Genomic DNA, 19423 nt, shown 5'->3' on the forward strand with positions numbered 1-19423 from the left:
CGAATTTCAATTGTATCAATTAGTTTTTAATTAATATACTCCTAATTGTTTTATAAAGGTCATGAGTTCAATTCTTAAGTGTGACATTATTTAGAAATAATTTTTTAAGTAATTTTCTATAGCCACTTAAAGCTCGATATATGACAGCCAAATAAATGACATGTCAGTTTCATGTCATCATTCCCGTTAAAAAATTAGATGGCAATTTTTTTTTTTTGGTGGTGGTCGGGGTTCGAACCCCGAACCTTGCATATTTTTATGCATCGTCCATACCAACTGAGCTAAGCTCACGAGGACAAATTAGATGGCAATTGAACAAAGACCAAAATTGTATGATTTAAAATAAAGAGGAACTAAAATTGTGAGATAAAAATGTGAAGATTGAAATTGCGGATTGTTCATAATAGGGGATCAAATTGTATTCAAGGCATATATTAGGCTAACATCGTGTAGTATTGTGTTGGAAAATATGCATGCTTTAAGACACTAATTTTGCTTTAAAGCATCTATAATTATCTTCAACGACAAACTTCAAACTTCAGATGCTTCACCACACATAGCTTGGATTATGCCCAAAACGAAAACTTAGAAAATTACTCTTTGGATGTTATTTATCTTTGAACGATATGGTGATAAGAGAATTTTTTTTCTGCCCCTATCACACAAAAAAAATGATATATCTGCCCCTAGTTGAAAATTATTGTTGTAAATGCCCTTGTTCTTCATTTGAAATGGCGAGCATCACATTTTTTCAACCCTCCTCTGCAAGCTTGCAGGCTTTCTCAGAACAACTCTGTGTGTTCCTAATTTCATTTGGCGAGTATGAATATTTAAGGTATTTTTCTTGTTCTTTCTTTCAAATGGCGAGCATGGTAAAAAAAAATTTCCCATGTTCCACACATGAAATGGCGAGCATGCCATTGTTGTTTTTTTTTCAATTTTTTTTATGCTTGCCCTTTGAAATGGCGAGCAAACAAAGACCATTTTTAAAAAAAAATGCGAAGGTTGCGAGATTTAAAATAAACGAGCCACAAGGCACCCATCTAATTTGGTAATTCAACAGTTCTCTTGCTCAAAGAAGTGCTGCCAACAAATCAATTAGTATAAGTTAAGTTAGAACAGATTTAAAAAACCACAAAAATAATAAATAAATTGTTCAGAGAAAAACGAACATGCACTTTCAGTGTAAACTAGTTTGGCACTGACATCAATTGAAAACCAGTATTTTGCTATTATTTTTAAATCGAAGATACAAAATGGGCTTACGTGTCAATATCATGAGTTCTTTATTGGATTTCAGTGCAACATTATTTTATAAACTGAATATTTCTCCATAAAACTCAATCGTTAAAGCATTTAATGAATTCACATACCAGAGACTGCACGGTGCAGAGAATCAGATGGCTGAAAGATATAAGATTTTTTTCTTTTCTCGCAACCATTCAACGAAATTATCCAGGATTAAAGGCCACGCAAGTTCGGGATCATAGTCACTAAGCGAAGGAAAACTTATCTGTTAAAAAAAGTTATAAATTGAAATGAAGTGGTTAACAATTTATCGGAAACAAAAGAAAAACAGTAAAGAATACAACATGTGTGTTCATCTTCTTATGTGCTTCTGTAAAAAGCAAACAGTGCCATAAGAGATGAATGCATAGGTAGCCAGAGATTAATTAAACAAGATATGAATACTACGGATTAATATATATCACTTCATTGATTCTATAAGTATCATCATAAAAGCAATCTATAACTAGCAGAAAAAGATTGTTTACCTCGTTGCAAAACCGGAAAAATCCCATTTCAAAGGCCTTTGTTTGCTCGCCATTTCAAAGGGCAAAGCATAAAAAAAATTGAAAAAAAAAAAAAGCAATGGCATGCTCGCCATTTCATGTGTGGAACATGGGAAAAAAAAATTTTACCATGCTCGCCATTTGAAAGAAAGAACAAGAAAAATACCTTAAATATTCATGCTCGCCAAATGAAATTAGGAACACACAGAGTTGTTCTGAGAAAGCCTGCAAGCTTGCAGAGAAGGGTTGAAAAAATGTGATGCTCGCCATTTCAAATGAAGAACAAGGGCATTTACAACAATAATTTTCAACTAGGGGCAGATATATCATTTTTTTTTGTGATAGGGGCAGAAAAAAAAATTCTGTGATAAGACTACCTTGGTTTGACAGTAATTTTCAAAAAAAAATTTAGAGCATAGCATAATTGAAAGCATAATGGTTTTTGATACCCCATCATTCTTACAAATACTTAACCTCTTCCAGGACATCCACCTAATATCTTTAGATTGGGTTCTATTATTTCCCCACCAATAAGCATTAAGCATCTTTTCAATATCTTCAACAACATATGCATGAATGAGGGAATAAATTGGAGAAAAAATTAATAAAAATTTTTCTACTGCCTTTAGATAAACATGTGTTGCTCCACGAATCGATTTTCTTTCTGATCCTATCTTTGATAAATTTAATGGTGCCTTTTCTATCTCTGCCAATCATAGAAGGGAAGTCAGGGTATTTTCATGTCTCCCAAAACTTGTTGGACGCCCAGTATATTAGCTATGGAATTTTTCGAAGGGATTGCTTCATTTTGGCTACGATAATTTTTTTACTTTTGAAGATTAATGGATTATCTAGAAGCGCCTTAATAAGTTGAGAGAATATTTGCCATCAATGTTGCTTCATCCTGTTAACCTGTAAATTTAACAGGCTCATTTAATATGGTCGACGTTTGTTTGACCTTTTTACTTTGCAGGAATCGAAGAGCTTTCTCATTTCAATTAAAGAATCTCGACGAAACATCAAGCCTAAGGCGCGTAGTCGGAGTTTCGACGAAACAAGGCTGAAAGAGCAATCTCGCATCGAAGTCAAGCAAAAGAGTGGGAAAGCACGATTTCAAGCATTGAAACGGTTTCCATGTAGTGGAGACGTGGGATAGGCAGTTATCCAAGATGGAGGAAGTGCTGATCATGGAGTTAGTGGTTCACCATCTAGGTTTTAGTATAAATTAGAGTTTCCAAGCCGGAAATTGTAACATCCCGATTTTCGCTAGATTTATTTTATTATTTATTTATGTGTGTTATATGTGCTCTTATGTGATTATTTGTCTCTGTGTGTATTTTTGGTTGGGAATTGTAGAATTCGGTGTTAGAAGGGTATTTTGGTCATTTTGAAAGTAGGGGTAATTTTGTAATTTTGTTGAAGATTATTTTTAGAGCTTAGTAAGAGTTGTTATTTTACTAAGTGCTAGAGAGTTGTCGTAATTTATTTTATTACCGGTAAGTGATCGTTAGTATTACATTTTACCGTTAAGTGAGTAATAACATTTTGGTTAGAATAGAAATGGGTTAGGCCCATTAAGGTGTTGTGAGTTAAGCCCAAATAGGTGAACCTATATAAGCTCTAGTTGGTAGAGAAAATAGGGTTTACCAACATTTTCATTTTCAATTAAGAAGAGATAGAGAGAGAATAAGGGTTTGAAGAGAAAGATCTAGAGAAAGCTAGAGGGAGGTCAAGCTTCAAGGATTTGAACTAGGTTTGGAGCTAAAGTGAAACCCTAGTGTTAATTTTGAAGATTTGAGGTAAGGAGGTTAGACTTTAATCATAATTAATAGTTGTAGATTCTACCATAATTCCTTAATTAAGTGGTTAATTTGATTTTAGGTGTAGAAATTCGTGCTTAATTGTGATGATATGATTATATGCATGAATTGAATGTTAATTGTGTTGTTGTTGTTGAATTTGTATGTTAAAATGGGTAGATATGAACATGAAGAGTTTTTGTATGAATTGATGATGAATGATGTTGTGGTTGTTGAATTGTGAATTAATTCATGTTCAAATGTTGTTGTTGTTGTTGTTGTTAGATATGTTGTTGTTGGATTGATGCATTGGGTATCATGAATGTGGTGAATTGGTGATGAAATTGTTGTTGTTGTTGAAAGTTGAGAATGTTTGGTGAATTGGTGAATTATTGATGAATTGATGTTGTAATCTCAAAAGTTGTTGATGTTTAAGTGTTTTATAGTGTATATGACATGTAAACACGTTTTGGGTTAAGTTTTGGGGTTTGGGAGAATCAAAATGGGGATTTTGGATGAAAATGGGTTGGAACCCGTCACTGATTTTTGACAGTCTGAAGGAGGACGCTTAAGCGTGCTCACCACGCTTAAGCGAGCAGCAAGCGTGCTGCCAGCGTACTGAAAGCGTGCGGCGGACGCTTAAGCGTACTACCCTCTGTACATCCACTTTTGATTTTTCGTTTCGTGCACTTGGGAACCAATCCGGGCTGTCTAAAATGTTTCTTTTGACTTGTTTAACCTCTGTTTGTACATCTAATCCTACTGGAACTTCACTTGGATCAAATTGGACTTGATTTTGTAAAATTCACTTAACTTTTGAAAAATGGTCCAAAACGCCGATTTTCCGAAAACTCGTTTTTCTCCGGGAATTGAAGTAGGGTTAAAGTTGTATAATGTTTATATGATTTCTAAAAATGGTTGTGATTGGTTTCATCAAGTCTTAACATGTTTTGCTTGGAAAATGGAAATTTTCTTGAAAAATGATAAAGAGAGACGAACTTTGGAAATTTCATGATTTCGTCGTGTTTAGCCGGTGAAACGTAATTGTATACTCTACTGCACTTATATGTGGTCTAGGGGTATACTTAGTTGAGGCATTGAATCTTGTTTACTTGATTTTGGTTCGAAAGCTTCAATTATTTTATAATGGTGAAGTTAGAGACGAACTTTGATGAAAATGGTTTTATGAGCCGAATGCTTTATACACCCTTTATGAATAGTTTGATATGATTGTAAGATGATGTTTGAATGATTGTTGTGTGAGGAGTATGACGTTTGTTATCATGTGTTGTATTGAATGGAGTTGTTGAACTTTATGATGAAGTTGAATGTTGATGATAGCCGTTGAATATAGCCGTTGAATTGTTGTGAACATATGCATAGTGGATTGAGTCATATGTTCATGCATCATGTGTTGTGTCGGATGTTATATCCATATTGCCGTTGACTATAGCCGTTGATAATGATGTTTTTGTTGCATCATGGGTGACCTTGAGAAGATATGGTACCACATGCATGTATGTGTCGAGTTTAGGCATACCACATTGCATAAGTCTTGATTATTGTATTGAATGATGATGATGAGTGTGCTAAATGATTATACACTTGCAATAGTTGAAGTTGTTATATGAATGTGGATGTGGAGGTTAAATGTCCATGATGAGTAATTGAGAATTGAACTATTTATTTATGTTAAGTTAATTATATTGATTATGATTAATGTAATGCTAACCTCCAGTGGTTTTGACCGCCTACCTGTCTGTATGGATGGGTAGACGCTGTGCAGGAGTAGTCCTCTTGCGGTGAGTGATTGGATAGCTGGAGTTAGCCTCCACTTTCATTTTGGAGTTTAGTTTAGGGCTCTGATTAGGTCGAGTCGGTGTCCTTTTATTTTGTTGGATTGGATTTTATTTATGTTGAGATGTACTCTTTGTTGAGACTTTGGAGGATTTTATGTTGGTGTTGATTATTGACCATGGCAGATGTATTGTTTCTGATTTGGAGATGTATGATTATATCCGCTGTGACTGATGAGATATTATATATATATATGTGTGTGTGTGTGTTCGACTGTTGTTATTTGATGAGACGTAGCATTTATTTCTTGAATATTTGTTATATTCGCGTGTTTTATAGCTTTAATAGAAATAGGGCGTTACAGAAATTGGGTCGCTAATCATATACAGAATTCTACAACACTCAAACTACCGGCGTCTAGGGAAACAAGTTATACAGAATTTATGTAAACTGATTTGTAGACCACCCCTTTTATTTTAATGCAATGCATTTTACCTTTTCTTTGAGTTTACGTGCCTAAACTTACTTTTTATCTTTTCTTTTATCTGCTTTGTTTTAAGCTTTTAATTGCAATCTCAAACCTGTTGAGAGTCAGTGCCTTTTACTATCAAACCCGTTCTGCTCTCTAAGCAACCTGAGTGCATTTCGTGGCCTATTTTCAAACTCTTTTCCGATAAAAACCTTTGCACATCGGTCTTGAGATTTCTAGTTCGTTCTCGCTTGTAATAATCAGAACTAGCCCCTGTTTACCAAAATCACAGGCAAACACATCCTCAGTGGCTCTAAAGAATAAGAAACAATCACTCGCAAAAAGTAAATGAGATAAAATTGGTGTGTTTTTATAAATTTTAACACTGTTTATATCGCCTCTACTCTCGGCTCGCATGATGAGATCCGATAATCCTTCAACACACAAGATGAACAAGTATCGGGATAACATACCTCCTTGCCTCAGCCCTCACCCATATATAATTGGGACTACTTTATCTCCATTTACAATAATTGAATAATCCCCAATCTTAACGCAGAGCATAATCTAATCGATCCATTGCTGGAAGATACCAGTATTTATCATCTCATCACGCAAATAAGCCTAATTAATTCTATCAAAGCTTTTCTAATATCAAGTTTGAGAGCTATTCTACCTTTTCTCTCATAGTTTTCAATTCTATGAAATGGACTACTTTAATCGCATCCAAAGCATTATCAAGAATAAATCTATCAGTTACAAAAGCAGGTTGATTTTTTTAGATGCATTGATGAAGGACCTTCTTAACTGGTTTGTTAAGACATTTGCCACTGTTTTATACAAAACATTACACAAATCAATAGGATGTCAATCTTTCATTGAGTTTTGAGTGTCATCTTTTGAAATCAGGGGAATATTTGTTGAGTTGAGCTTAGCAGGGAAACTTCCAGAAAGTAGCCCATCACACCCGGCCATGAAAATCTCTTGACCACAAAGTTGCCAAAAGTGTTGGTAAAGTTCCAAATTGAATCCATATGGTCCCGATCACTTATCTGGTTTCATTGAAAATTTGGTTTCTTTAAACTGACCTATATTGAATGATGAGACCAACATTGCATTATCACCACCCCTAATCGCCATTGTCATTAGAATGGTTGCTAGAGTAGTCATGAGAAATAACTTTTAAACCTTTTGTTGATCTACACACATTCCCATTGGCATCTTCCAAGTTTGTAATGTTATTAACACCTCGCCTAGAAGTAACAACAACATGGAGGAATTTGGTGTTAAGATCCCCATCCTCGTACTAGAAAGTTTTGGCTCTTTGTCTCCAAAAAAGTTCAGCTTTTACCAATAGAGCATCTAATCTTCATCTCAATTATCAAAGAATTAAAATAGTTGATATTTGAAGATGTGACATGGGTATGAGCTATTTCTAACTATTTCTTACATTTGCCAATCTTCTTCGTCGTGTTGTAATAATTCTCCTTACTCCATTTAGATAAACCAATGGCACATTTTTGTAATTTATAAGAGATAATCGAGTCTCCATATGCTTGCCACCGTTGTTCAACAAAATGGCAGAATTCAGGTTCTACTGGTCAAGTGTTTTCAAACATGAAATATTTTTTCACAAAATTTAGAACATTCTTCGGCTCACAAGATAAAAATAAAGGATAATGATAGGGAGCAGTAATAGTTAAGCTTTGTCCTTTCCTAAGCTCTTCAAGTAAGTGAAAGGATACCCCCTCCATATCAAATCAATCAAACTAGCATTTGTTAGTGCCTCACGAAAACCATTAATGAGCAAATTTGGTATATCCGCCTTGCCTCTTTTTTCATTGAAAGAAAGAATATCATTGAAATCACCAATAATACAACATGGTAGGCTTGATTCATTTGCTAGTCGATGCAACAAATTCCAAGAGTCACATCTACGACTACCTTCTTGGTAACCATAGAAACATGTTAACCGCCACATTCCTTGTACTGAATCAACAATTTCCATATCGATGTGATGTGATTTAAGGAAAAATGGAAATGTTGCAATTCAAAGTCTTATTCCATAAAAATGCCACTACCCTACACCTCTTCCTACTTTATCCGCCACAAAACAAAAAATGATAACACAAATAATAGCGTAAACTTTCTATTTTATTAATATTAGTCATAGTCTCAAATAGTATAATTCCTTCCAGTTTGAGGTCCGAACAAGATACATAAAATTGAGAATTGTACTCGGACTACCTAAACCGGGATAATTTTAATTAATACAATTCAATTCTTCCGGCTATTAGATCGCACTAAGGAATATGGGTGTCTACCAAAAAGTTCTTGTGTTAATTTGTAGAAATACAGGTATCTACCAAAATAAAAATTGTAGAAATATGTTTACGGAAACTTAGCTCAGTTAGTAGAGACAACGTTTAATATATACAGAAGTCGGGGTTCGAACTTGGAACACCTCAATTCTCCACATTTAAAATATGTGAGCTCTAGTCACTAAGCTACTCGGAAAAAAGAGAATTGTAGAAATATGAGTGGCTGCTATAAGTAGCGAAGTGCTATTGTGCTATTTTCACCTCAAATATTTCATTGCTTCTCGAAGAAAAAGCTGACAAAGATGAAATAAGTATGGTCATGGTCATATTTAGACCTATTCAACTATATAAATTACTATATTTTCCATGAGTGACCAAGGACTCAAAGGTATATATTTTGAATGGTTAGATCAATCATATTCAGAAAGTCAATAAGATATTGTATGCTCTCAGCTTCGCAACAATTAAAAACTTTGTAACTTTTCCGACTATATTTTAGGGAGTAATGATATTTTGACATCCATTTGATGACAACTTTCTTGACAACCTTGTTTTTCTCACTTTTTATTGGTCAAAAACAATGGAGAGAGAAAAAGGAAGAGAGAGAATAACAACATCATGTGAATATGAGAGAGAAAGTTGTCCAAAAATTGTCAAAAAGTGGTTGTCAAAATATCATTTCTCTTTTTTAGGTTCTGTTTAATGTACATAAGAAAATTAGTTTTGTATTATGTAAGAACATATTTTTTATTATATTAATAAGTCATAGCATATCATCCTTCAGAAAGAAAAAAAAAACATAGCATATCAAATTCGATTTGATAATAAAATTTATTGATCCAATATAAAAAATTGTGTAAGATGCAAAAAAAATCTGCACTAGGTGTAAGTTACAATATTTGTCTCATTTGTGACCATTGAATTGATATTTTTGGTGCTACTTTCCCCGCCTATTTAAACTTGGAATTTTGTTTGACTTTGCAACGATTATAGCAAGTCTTTAATTACTTTTTCAAACAAATACATTTTTGATTCCACAAAAAAATTACTCTTGATTAAGATTCTTTAAATTAATAATAATATTAATTAAGATAAATCTTAGAATTTGCGGTTACATTAATACAATTTCACAAAACCGACTTGTGAAATGAGAATTGTCCTTCCTTCAAAAAAAAAATTAGAATTGTCCTGATTTATAAACACCTATTGAAACCATATCACTTTTAATATGAGATTATTAAAACACACACCCTCGCGTTCAAGATTAGACATTTGAATCGTGACTTGATATCAAGTGGATCAGTAGATCTTACATATGCTATAATATCGTCGTAGAATTTATGATTTACAACAAAAATCTTTAATTTACAACAATAACAAATGAAAGTTCAAAAGTATGACTACACATGATGGAGAAAGAAAATAAATTTTGAGCACTTAGCTAAAATGTTTTTTTTACTGGAAAACAAAAAAAACTTTCATTCAAATTGGTGTAGTATCTTGAAAACAACACAAATTCAAAATTGCAAAAACTGAAAATGATAAATTTATGAACTAAATCACAATATTCAAGTTAATAACATAAAACGGTAAAATGCATGCAAATGTGATAAAATCAAACTGATTAGAATACTCATGTGTTCATATATGTGATGTTGATGTATAAATCATTGATTGAATAATCTATAATGAATTGAAACTAATCTGTCAATACAGATCAACCAAACACTGCAACAAAGTAAAAAAATATGTCGCTCTAAAATGACGAATAAAACAATGCCGCATTCAAACGATTGGACAATCAATTGTATCATTTTTTAGACATTCTAGTAATTTTGTATTAGTTCAAAAATATAAGATATATTTTGCGAAACATACGGTTAGAAGAGTTGGATTCTATGCTACACATCTCTCTCTCTTTCTCTTATTTCCTAATTTTTTTATGATATTTATTCATTCACGTATTTCTTTTTATTTTATCTCCTGTACTCAGGGGCGGATCTTCTTAGGGACCTGCAGGTGCCATGGTACCCCCCAACTTTTCTATATATATTAGATTAGGCATAATCTTACCACAACTACTTAGTTGGCGCAGTGGAAATGATCTTTGTTTTTCTTACTTAGGTCGCGGGTTCGACCCTTCCATCCTCTATTTCTGTTATATTTTTACTATTTTGTTCAAAAAAAAGCTCCTATGTACATGTTTTCCATTATATAGACTAGTGAAAAGACAGGCACGTGTTTGAAAATTATAAACAGTTTTTTTAATGAAATTTTAATTATGATTAAAACTAAAAATATAAATGTTTTTTGTTTTCAAATTATAACAAATCAAACTAACCATGATTATCTATTTCAATGAAACCAACAATATAACAAAAAATTCTTTCAAAAAAAAAACAATATAACAAAAAATATAATCTAATTTTTTTTTTAATGAAACCAACAAAAATCTTTATTATAGAGAAAGTTGTTGTCTAAGGGTTTAATTGGGATAATGAAAAAGTAAGTATATATAAACTCATTTAGTTTGTTATACTTTTTAAATGATAAAGAAAAAAATTGAACATTTGTGTTTGTTACATTTGTTTTAATATTTAAATTTATTCTTATCTATTTGTTACATGTGTTATTTGTATTGAAAATTAAGGGTATTTTTGAAAAGAAAAATACAGCTGAAAAGTGTTGGAAGTTGTAGTTTTCTTTATATATAATATAGATAGATTCTATAGCACCAAATAATATATATTATAGTAGTGATTAATATATTTGGCAAAAATGAAAATGACATGTTGGATTGAATATTTAAAAACGTTAAACATAATAAGTAGTAGTAGTAGTATTTTTATTAACTCATAAAAGATCTCTTGAAAACATTTTGGAGTTATTTCTATGGAACATCTTGGATTGTTTTTATAGTAACAAATCATCTTCGAGTTATTTGAGCAAAAAGAAACGTGGGACTAAGAAAATACTCCAAATTAAGATGCACTTATACATACACATTACCTCATCAATAAACACACAGTCATTCTTTTTGTAACGAGATTGGTCAATCTTATTCAGAAGTTTCCGCAACATTATGTTGGTCCACGTTATACACCGTCTCTGACCAAACAACACAAGAGATCAATGTTATTGTAAAGTAGACCCCACTTCCACTTGACTTTATGAGCTTACCCCTGTTACACGACACCTTCCTTATTCAACTCTTCTTCTAAACAGAAACAAACACTCGTTTCATTTATAAACTCCAACCCTTCACTAATTCAAACTCATTCACCTTCCCATACAACAGAGTTCACTCACTATGGATAACTCATATCAAAATGACAAAACTATCCTTGTGTGTTTTTTCTTGTTCTTCCTCTTTTTCTCCGGCGTCCCCTTCGCCGGAGCACAATCCAACGAAAACACAAACGACTCTTATTACAACCGTGTAAGCCCTTCCATGGCTATAATAATCGTAATTCTCATCGCTGCTCTCTTTCTCATGGGTTTCTTCTCAATCTACATCCGTCGATGCGGCGATTCACCTTCCAACAGCATACGCAACATGGCAGGAGGTTTAGCTGGACGTTCACGACGCGCAGCGCGTGGTCTTGACGCATCGGTGATCGCGACGTTCCCGATCTTTGAATACTCAGCTGTGAAGATTCATAAAATCGGAAAAGGCGCGTTGGAGTGTGCTGTTTGTTTGAACGAGTTTGAAGAGAGTGAAACGCTGCGTTTGATTCCAAAGTGTGATCATGTTTTTCACCCTGAGTGTATTGATGAATGGCTCGGTTCTCATACCACTTGTCCGGTTTGCAGAGCTAATTTGGTTCCTCAACCGGGTGAATCGGTTCACGGTATCCCGTCGATTAATACCGAACCACAAGATATTGAAGCTCAAAACGAAGCTGTTGAATCGGTTCATGAACATCAAAACGCGGACGGTTCTGTAAAAGTCGAGCCAACTGAACCAGAAGTGTTGACTGTAAGCCAGACGCTGAACCGGAACCGTACAAGAGGTTCACAGTCTGGTAGGCTTCGTTGGTTTTCGAGGTCTCACTCGACCGGTCATTCGGTGGTTCAACCGGGTGAGAACACTGAACGGTTCACTTTGAGGCTACCGGTTGAAGTGAGGAAACAAATACTACTACAGAACCCGGAATTACATAGAGCTAGAAGCTTGGTTGTGTTGCCGAGAGAAACTAGTTCACGGAGGGGTTATCGAACCGGTGGTGGTGAAGGAAGTAGTAGAGGGAAGTCTGTAAGGCGGTTGGACCGGGGTTTATTATCAGACCGGTGGGTTTTTACGATGGCGCCACCTTTCCTTGTAAGAGCGTCGTCGATGAGGTCACCAAGGGTGGCTAGTAGCTCTGGTGAAGGTACATCTGCTTCAGCAGCTACGGCGGCGGTTGTTGACTCCCCGCGGCCACCGGTTTAATTGTCTGTTTCAGCCATTCCCTCTTTACAATTTCATTGTATTTATTTAAATTTTTTTATATCACGAATTAGTGTTTATTTTTCACGAATTAGTTTGTAGTGTAATATGTGTATAATGCAGCACATTATTGTCTTTAGGAAAATGCTAGATATCAAGAATGAATTTTCTTGATGAATTCAAGAATGACATGGCAGAATAATCACCCTTAGATTTTAATCTTATTTATTAAAGTTTCATAAAAAAAAAATACATAACACCCACCACCCCATGATTTCCGGCCAGACTGAGATTTTATTGGCTAACATTAATTTCGGGACAATTTCTTGATAAAATCTTTCTTGATAAATAGCATTGCTCTTGTCTTTAAGATTAATCTAGTCACTCCTTCAAAAAAGAATAATTAATCTAGTCACGATATACTGACAATTTCATGATCATTAGTTGATCTAGTACATAGTAGAATTGAAAAATAGAATGCCACGGAAATTACGAACATTCAATTAAAAAAAAAAAGTAGATGTGTTTATTGGTGCTTCCCTCCATCCATGTAGCACTAACACTCTGTATCCACATAGAAAGAAAATAGAAATGGGATGTTGATGCATGTTGTTCTTTATGGGCATTTTTTTTAGGGAGCTTCTATGAAGAAGTCGGACAATTGACTTTTTCGGTGCAGTCGTTTAATTCAACCAATCAGATTTCAAGTGATGACACGTCACATGTAGAACAAATTCTAATATGGACCACTTGCTCCATAAGTTCCACCATAGACAAGTTTCTTTTATGATCTTAACGGTTAGATTTACTTGGTCTCTATGTTATTGTGGTACATCATCTACACATGATTTTTCTTATAGTATCAATTATCTCTCCTCTTTATTTCCCTTTCTTTATTTATCCATATTTTCTCTCTTCCATATTTTTATTAAATCAACATCTTCCTGTGTTCTTCATCTTTTTCATTATATCTCCATCAACTTATTCATCATCAACCAGAAAATAAAAAAAAAATGAAATTACATAATAACAAAAAACATTACAGTTAAATACATTTCTATAACAACACTTCCAATTTCAATTCCTCCTTTATTTATTTTTATATTTTTGTTTGTTTTAATTTTAATTTCAAAACGCAATTCAGATTGAAGCCACAATTTCAAGCTTCTACTGCAAAGCAAACGCAAGTAATTGATTCAACTTTTCAGTAACATGTATATTTACCAAATTATCCATAAGTTCTTTTCCAATTTCTACACATAAACATTTTTTTCTTCATTGCTGATGTTTCATAATTTCTCAGATTTGCAAATAAACAAAGAAGAGGAGGAATCTATGTTATTTATCAATTTTGCCTGTTCTGGAATCATTTTGAAATTCTGAATTTTTCTTTCTCTCCCCTTCATAGCTTCAAACGGCGGCTGAAACCCCTAGGGTAGAGAAGAAGAGTTATTGCGCTCCAATCCACAACCCGTTTGTTTTCCTTTATTAAACAAGCTCATAACTTAAGCACAAAAAAAACAATTTTTTTAACAAAATTTTTTTGTTAATTATTCGACATTTAAACATTTGTTAATTGTATGACATTTAAACGAAACTAGCAACAAACCCGTGCTAAGCACGGTCGAAGTGGTGGGCTATGCATCAAAGCGCATTGCAATGCTATATGAATTGAGAATATAAGAAGAAGAAAACTAATGATAAAGTCGACGTTAATGATAAAAGGGCAAATTACTTTGACTTCCCTTAAGATTTTCTTAAATAACACAAGCATCCCTTCTCATTTTCCAAACACATCAATCTCCCTTCATTTTATTCATTTCAATAACTTTGTAAATATACGATTTAATTTTAGTCATTTTTGTTTGTTTATATCTGTTTTTTCTTTTCACAATTAAGTTAAATGAGGTTTTTTTTTTCTTGGTTTGTTTGTATCTGTTTTCTCTTTTCACATTTAAGTTAAATGAGGGGTTTTTATTTTCTCACAATGGAGAAACAATAACAACATTTATTTTTACCACCAAATAGAATCAAACATCGGCAATTACTGAATAGATCAAAAGAGAATATAGAAATGAGAAGAATTTTGGTGGATGGACATTATGGTTGATCAATAAAAAGGAAATAATCTTCGATATATCCGTTTTATTACATTAAAGTTTAAAAATTAAACCACCTTGACTGAGTAACAATGAGTTGAGAAAAAACAGCTAAGTGAAAAATGGAAAGAAAAATGGGCGAAAATTAAATGAGTTCATACTCGTATGAAGAAGTTAATTGCTCAAAATAAATGGAATTAACAAATTTTAAACCGTGTTATATTATAAGAGAAGTGCTTGTCAATTTGATAAAATAAAAAAAGGGAGATTAGTGTTTAGGTATAAAACAGAGCAGGTGTTTGTGTTATTTAAGAAGACCTTCAGAAAGGTTAGTGTAATTTTCCTATTATAAAATCATTGAAGTAGTTGTTTTTAAATATTATGAAATGGTAAACTAAAAATATGTAGAAATATTTAATATAGTAAAGATTTCATTATTGATAAAGATGTCGTTATGAGTCTCGTGTATGAATTGTACAACAATATTATTTAGTGACTAATTTATCATGTTTTCAGTGTTTTTTATAGTCATCTTTCTAAAAGATATAATAATTAATAATCTACAGCAAAAAAAAATTTATAATATGACATGGTGACCCGACTTCTTTGATTCCTTGTTGTTTCTAAATATGTTGAGATCTGCTGGTTTCAATGTGTCTTGTTTATCTACACTCTGGTTTTTCAAGCTCGAAAGAGCTTTTATGAATGCTTATTTGTTTAGGCAGCAGTTGGCACTTAAATTTGATTCTAAATTTGTTTAGTGAATTTTTGTTATGATAGATTTAGGTCGATCCACTTGGTCTGATTTATTATGTTATATCCCCATTTTTTGTTGTACCTGAGTCAGGTCTAATGTCCTCAGACTCTTTATCCATTTCTTTTTTATTTAATATAATTTTTCTTTTGACTAAAAAAAAGATAGAGAAAAAACAAAGACAAAGAAAAAACAAAGACAAATTATATTTAGAAAAGAAGCAATCTTGCAAATGTGTAATTTTTTGAAAAGTAGGTATATGCCTTGTAATAAATATTTTGTAATATTTTTTAATTGTTTATATATTTAAAAGTTGAATTGTAGGAAAATTTGTTTTAATTAGGATTAAGATTAAGTTTGTTTGTTCTTTAAAAAGGATGAAGTTAGTGTGTTTTATCGAGTGAGTTTGTTTTAATTTGATTTTAAGAGAAAAAAATTGGGGGAAGTTGAAGCAAAAGACACAAAAGGATATAATTTCGAAACATGTCAAAAAAGTAAGAAGGGGCAATACTGTATTTTTGGTAGATATTATGTTTCATAATTTTTTTTTCGTACAAATTTTCATGATTAGAGAATAGAAGATTGTAATTTTTTTTTAACTCTTTAGATATTTAGAAGTTGAATTATAGGAAAACTTGTTTTGATTGAGATTAAGATTAAGTGTGTTGTTTAAAAAAAGATTAAGTTAGTGTTTTTATCAACTGAGTTTGGTTTAATTTGTTTTCAGGAAAGAAATTATAGGGGAAAGTTAAAGCAAAAGACCAAAAATGATATAATTTTGATGACGTGTCAAAAAATTAAGAAAGGATAAGATTGTATTTTTGGTAGACATTAAGTTTCATAATTAGATAATAGATTAAACCCATATTCTTTAAAACAAAATATGAAACTAAACTCATATTAATGAACAAAAATCTAATGCATACGGTTTTATAAATTGATATTATTTTATAATAAATTTGTGATCCAATGAAAATAAAAAAACTCATCTATGATTTTAGATAAATTCAAATAGTCATCTAAAATAAGAATGAGATATTTAGTTTTAAATACAATTAAATGATAATTTGGTCATTACACATTCAAAATCAATTTTGATTCAAAATATCCAAACAACATCAATTCATAATAATCACTTTTAAGTAAGTGTATCCAAACATAAATCAATTCACATTCAACTCACTTTTAATCAAAATCAATTCTCTCAAACTCAATTCTATCAAAATCAATTCTCGCCGCCGCCAAACCAAACACACACATAGTCTTTGACCCATTTTGTCTTTGGTACCTGCCGCATCTGTCCAATGATATGTTAGCGTAGGGCTTTGAGGTTAGAGAGGGTTTGTTGTTTGTGGTTGATTTTACATTGGTGTTCAAATCAAAACCTCCTTTTGGGATTCTCGTTATCATGTTATGCTATAATTTAGATTTTATTTTTCCTATTCATAACCCTTATGATATGATATTAAAACGGACCCAAAGAGTCTAGGTGACAAACAAAAACAAATATAATCAATCAGATCGTTGAACTATGACCTTAATATAGTAAGAAGGAATTAGGAACTGGAATTTTTCAGATCGGTATCTGATTGGTAAGTCGATCTGACAAACTATCCCTTCAGAATCCTAGTCAACTGGGAAGTACGTTTGTCCGACGACTGAAAAAAGTCTAGCTGACAAACGGAAACAAATATAATCAATCAGACCATTGAATATGACTTTAATAGAGTAAGAAGGAAGTAGAAACTGGAATTTTTCAGATCGGAATCTGATTGGTAAGTCGATCTGACAAACTATCCCTTCAGAAACCTAGTCAATTAGGAAGTACGCTTGTCCGACGACTGAAACGAGTCTATGTCACAAACGGAAACAAATATAATCAATCAGACCGTTGAATATTAGCTTAATAGAGTAAGAAGGAAGTAGGAACTTGAATCTGATAGGTAAGTCGATCTAACAAACTATCCCTTCATAAACATAGTCAACATGAATGACATTGGAATCGTTAATCGGCGATCAAGATAGATTTCTTGATTGTTTTTAATTGGTGTAGTTCTTATAAATATGAATGAACGAAAATATTATTTTAGCAAGTTGTTTGATCAATAAATTGGCTGCAGTATATAGGGCAAACGTAACAATCCTTTATCAATAAATTTGCTGCAGTTCATTGGTAATAATGATTTTGTTGTACCTGAGGTCCCAGATTCGATCCTTGTGTATAGAAAAACTCACATGTAAATTTATCAAAATGTAAATTTATTTTAATCAGCAAATTTTGTAAATTTATCAAAATGTAAATTTATTTTAATCAGCAAATTTTTAATTAAAGCAAAATAAAAACAACGTAAATTTATCAAAATGTAAATTTATTTTAATCAGCAAATTTTGTAAATTTATCAAAATGTAAATTTATTTTAATCAGCAATTTATCAAAATGTAAATTTATTTTAATCAGCAAATTTTGTAAATTTATCAAAATGTAAATTTATTTTAATCAGCAAATTTTTAATTAAAGCAAAATAAAAACAACGTAAATTTATCAAAATGTAAATTTATTTTAATCAGCAAATTTTGTAAATTTATCAAAATGTAAATTTATTTTAATCAGCAAATTTTTTATTAAAGCAAAATAAAAACAACCAAAGGTTCGAACTCACATGTAAATTTATCTTAATCAGCGTATTTTTTATTAAAGAAAAACAAAAATAAAAACAACCAAAGGTTCGAACTCGCAACCTTAAACTTAAACCATTTAAAAATAAATTAAACCGCTACGATGCATTAAATTAGTTAATTATATTTTCGTTCTTTCATATTTATAAGATTATATACGATTAAAAAAAGACATCATCTTCAACCTCTAGCCGGGTCAATTTAACCCTCTACAGACCCGCGAAACCTGAAATTAAACCCGACGATTTATACCAATTTAAACGTCGAAAACGATGATTATGGAGGTGTTCATCAAAGAATAGTCAGAAATTAGGAAATTTTTTACCCTATACCCTTACATCTATACCTTCACCCTTACATTTTACAGAAATTACCTATCTTACCCTTGTCTATAAACCTACAAACCTCATTATTTTCATTTGTCACAAACCACCGTTTCCAGTTCAGATCTGGTCTACCGGAAAACATATTGCAAAGGTTGTCGATTCATAGCAGGCATCGAAAAACGTATATGATGTTTTCCAGTTTGCTGTCGTTATTAGCATTATCAGGTTGGATCTGCATGTCGATTCATATAACACGCACTAGAAGACTCCATTAAATTCAATATATAACATTTGAATCAATCATCCTTTTTATTTTCCAATGAGATCAAAACAGTGCAACTATAGTTGAGATCCAAATGTGAATCAATTATGTAATTAGTTATTTTATAAATATATCGTTTAATCCCCCAGCCCCCCTTAATTTTTTAGTTTGCTTTCAATTTTGTTTCTGGAAATTTAAAACAAACCGGAATTAAATTTTAAAGTTTTCCAGAAATAAAATTTGAATAAGAAATGTTAGGGGTGTATTCACGATGAATTTAGAAATATTGTAAGTGAAGGTAAAAAATGAAGTGTAAAAAAATTAAATAATAAAAAGGGTAAAATTGGAATCATATGTAATATGTAGGGGGGAAGGTGTAGATGCAAGAGTATAGGGTAAAATTTCCCATAAATTGTCATGCAAAACAATAAACAAATAAATAAATTGGAATAAATTTGTTGTTGAAAAAAGGAGAAGAAAGAAAGAAATATAGTGTGAAGGGCAACATAATAACACTAGTGAGGTGCTTAATCTGATGGTTAAAAAAAATCTAATAAAGCTAATCTATGGTGTAACATATTGAGCAAATTGTATACCATCAACATGACATGACATCATTTAAAAACGTGGCGCATTATTATTGGATCGTAGGATAACTTCACCGAAAAAGTTAATTGAATGACTTCACCATAGAATTT

General features: G+C 32.1%; 1 protein-coding gene and 1 long non-coding RNA gene across 2 annotated transcripts; one reads left to right on the forward strand and one right to left on the reverse strand.

Annotated features, from left to right (window-relative positions):
* Positions 1-1029: 1029 nt before the first annotated feature.
* Positions 1030-1524, reverse strand: LOC146957205 (uncharacterized). The gene is made up of 2 exons (XR_015018061.1): positions 1374-1524; positions 1030-1083 (listed from the first exon to the last, which is right to left on the reverse strand). It is a non-coding gene; the product is annotated as an uncharacterized LOC146957205 (long non-coding RNA).
* A 9932-nt stretch (positions 1525-11456) lies between these two features.
* On the forward strand, positions 11457-12699 carry LOC146957206 (E3 ubiquitin-protein ligase ATL6-like). Its single transcript, XM_085741173.1, has one exon. It carries the CDS (start codon positions 11490-11492, stop codon positions 12609-12611), a length of 1122 nt encoding a protein of 373 aa, XP_085597299.1. The 5' UTR covers positions 11457-11489; the 3' UTR covers positions 12612-12699.
* Positions 12700-19423: the final 6724 nt, after the last annotated feature.

The sequence above is a fragment of the Medicago sativa genome, chromosome 1 (assembly GCF_051527215.1).
Source record: "Medicago sativa cultivar Bolivia chromosome 1, Bolivia_mono, whole genome shotgun sequence".
In the NCBI taxonomy this organism is placed as follows: Eukaryota; Viridiplantae; Streptophyta; class Magnoliopsida; order Fabales; family Fabaceae; genus Medicago; species Medicago sativa.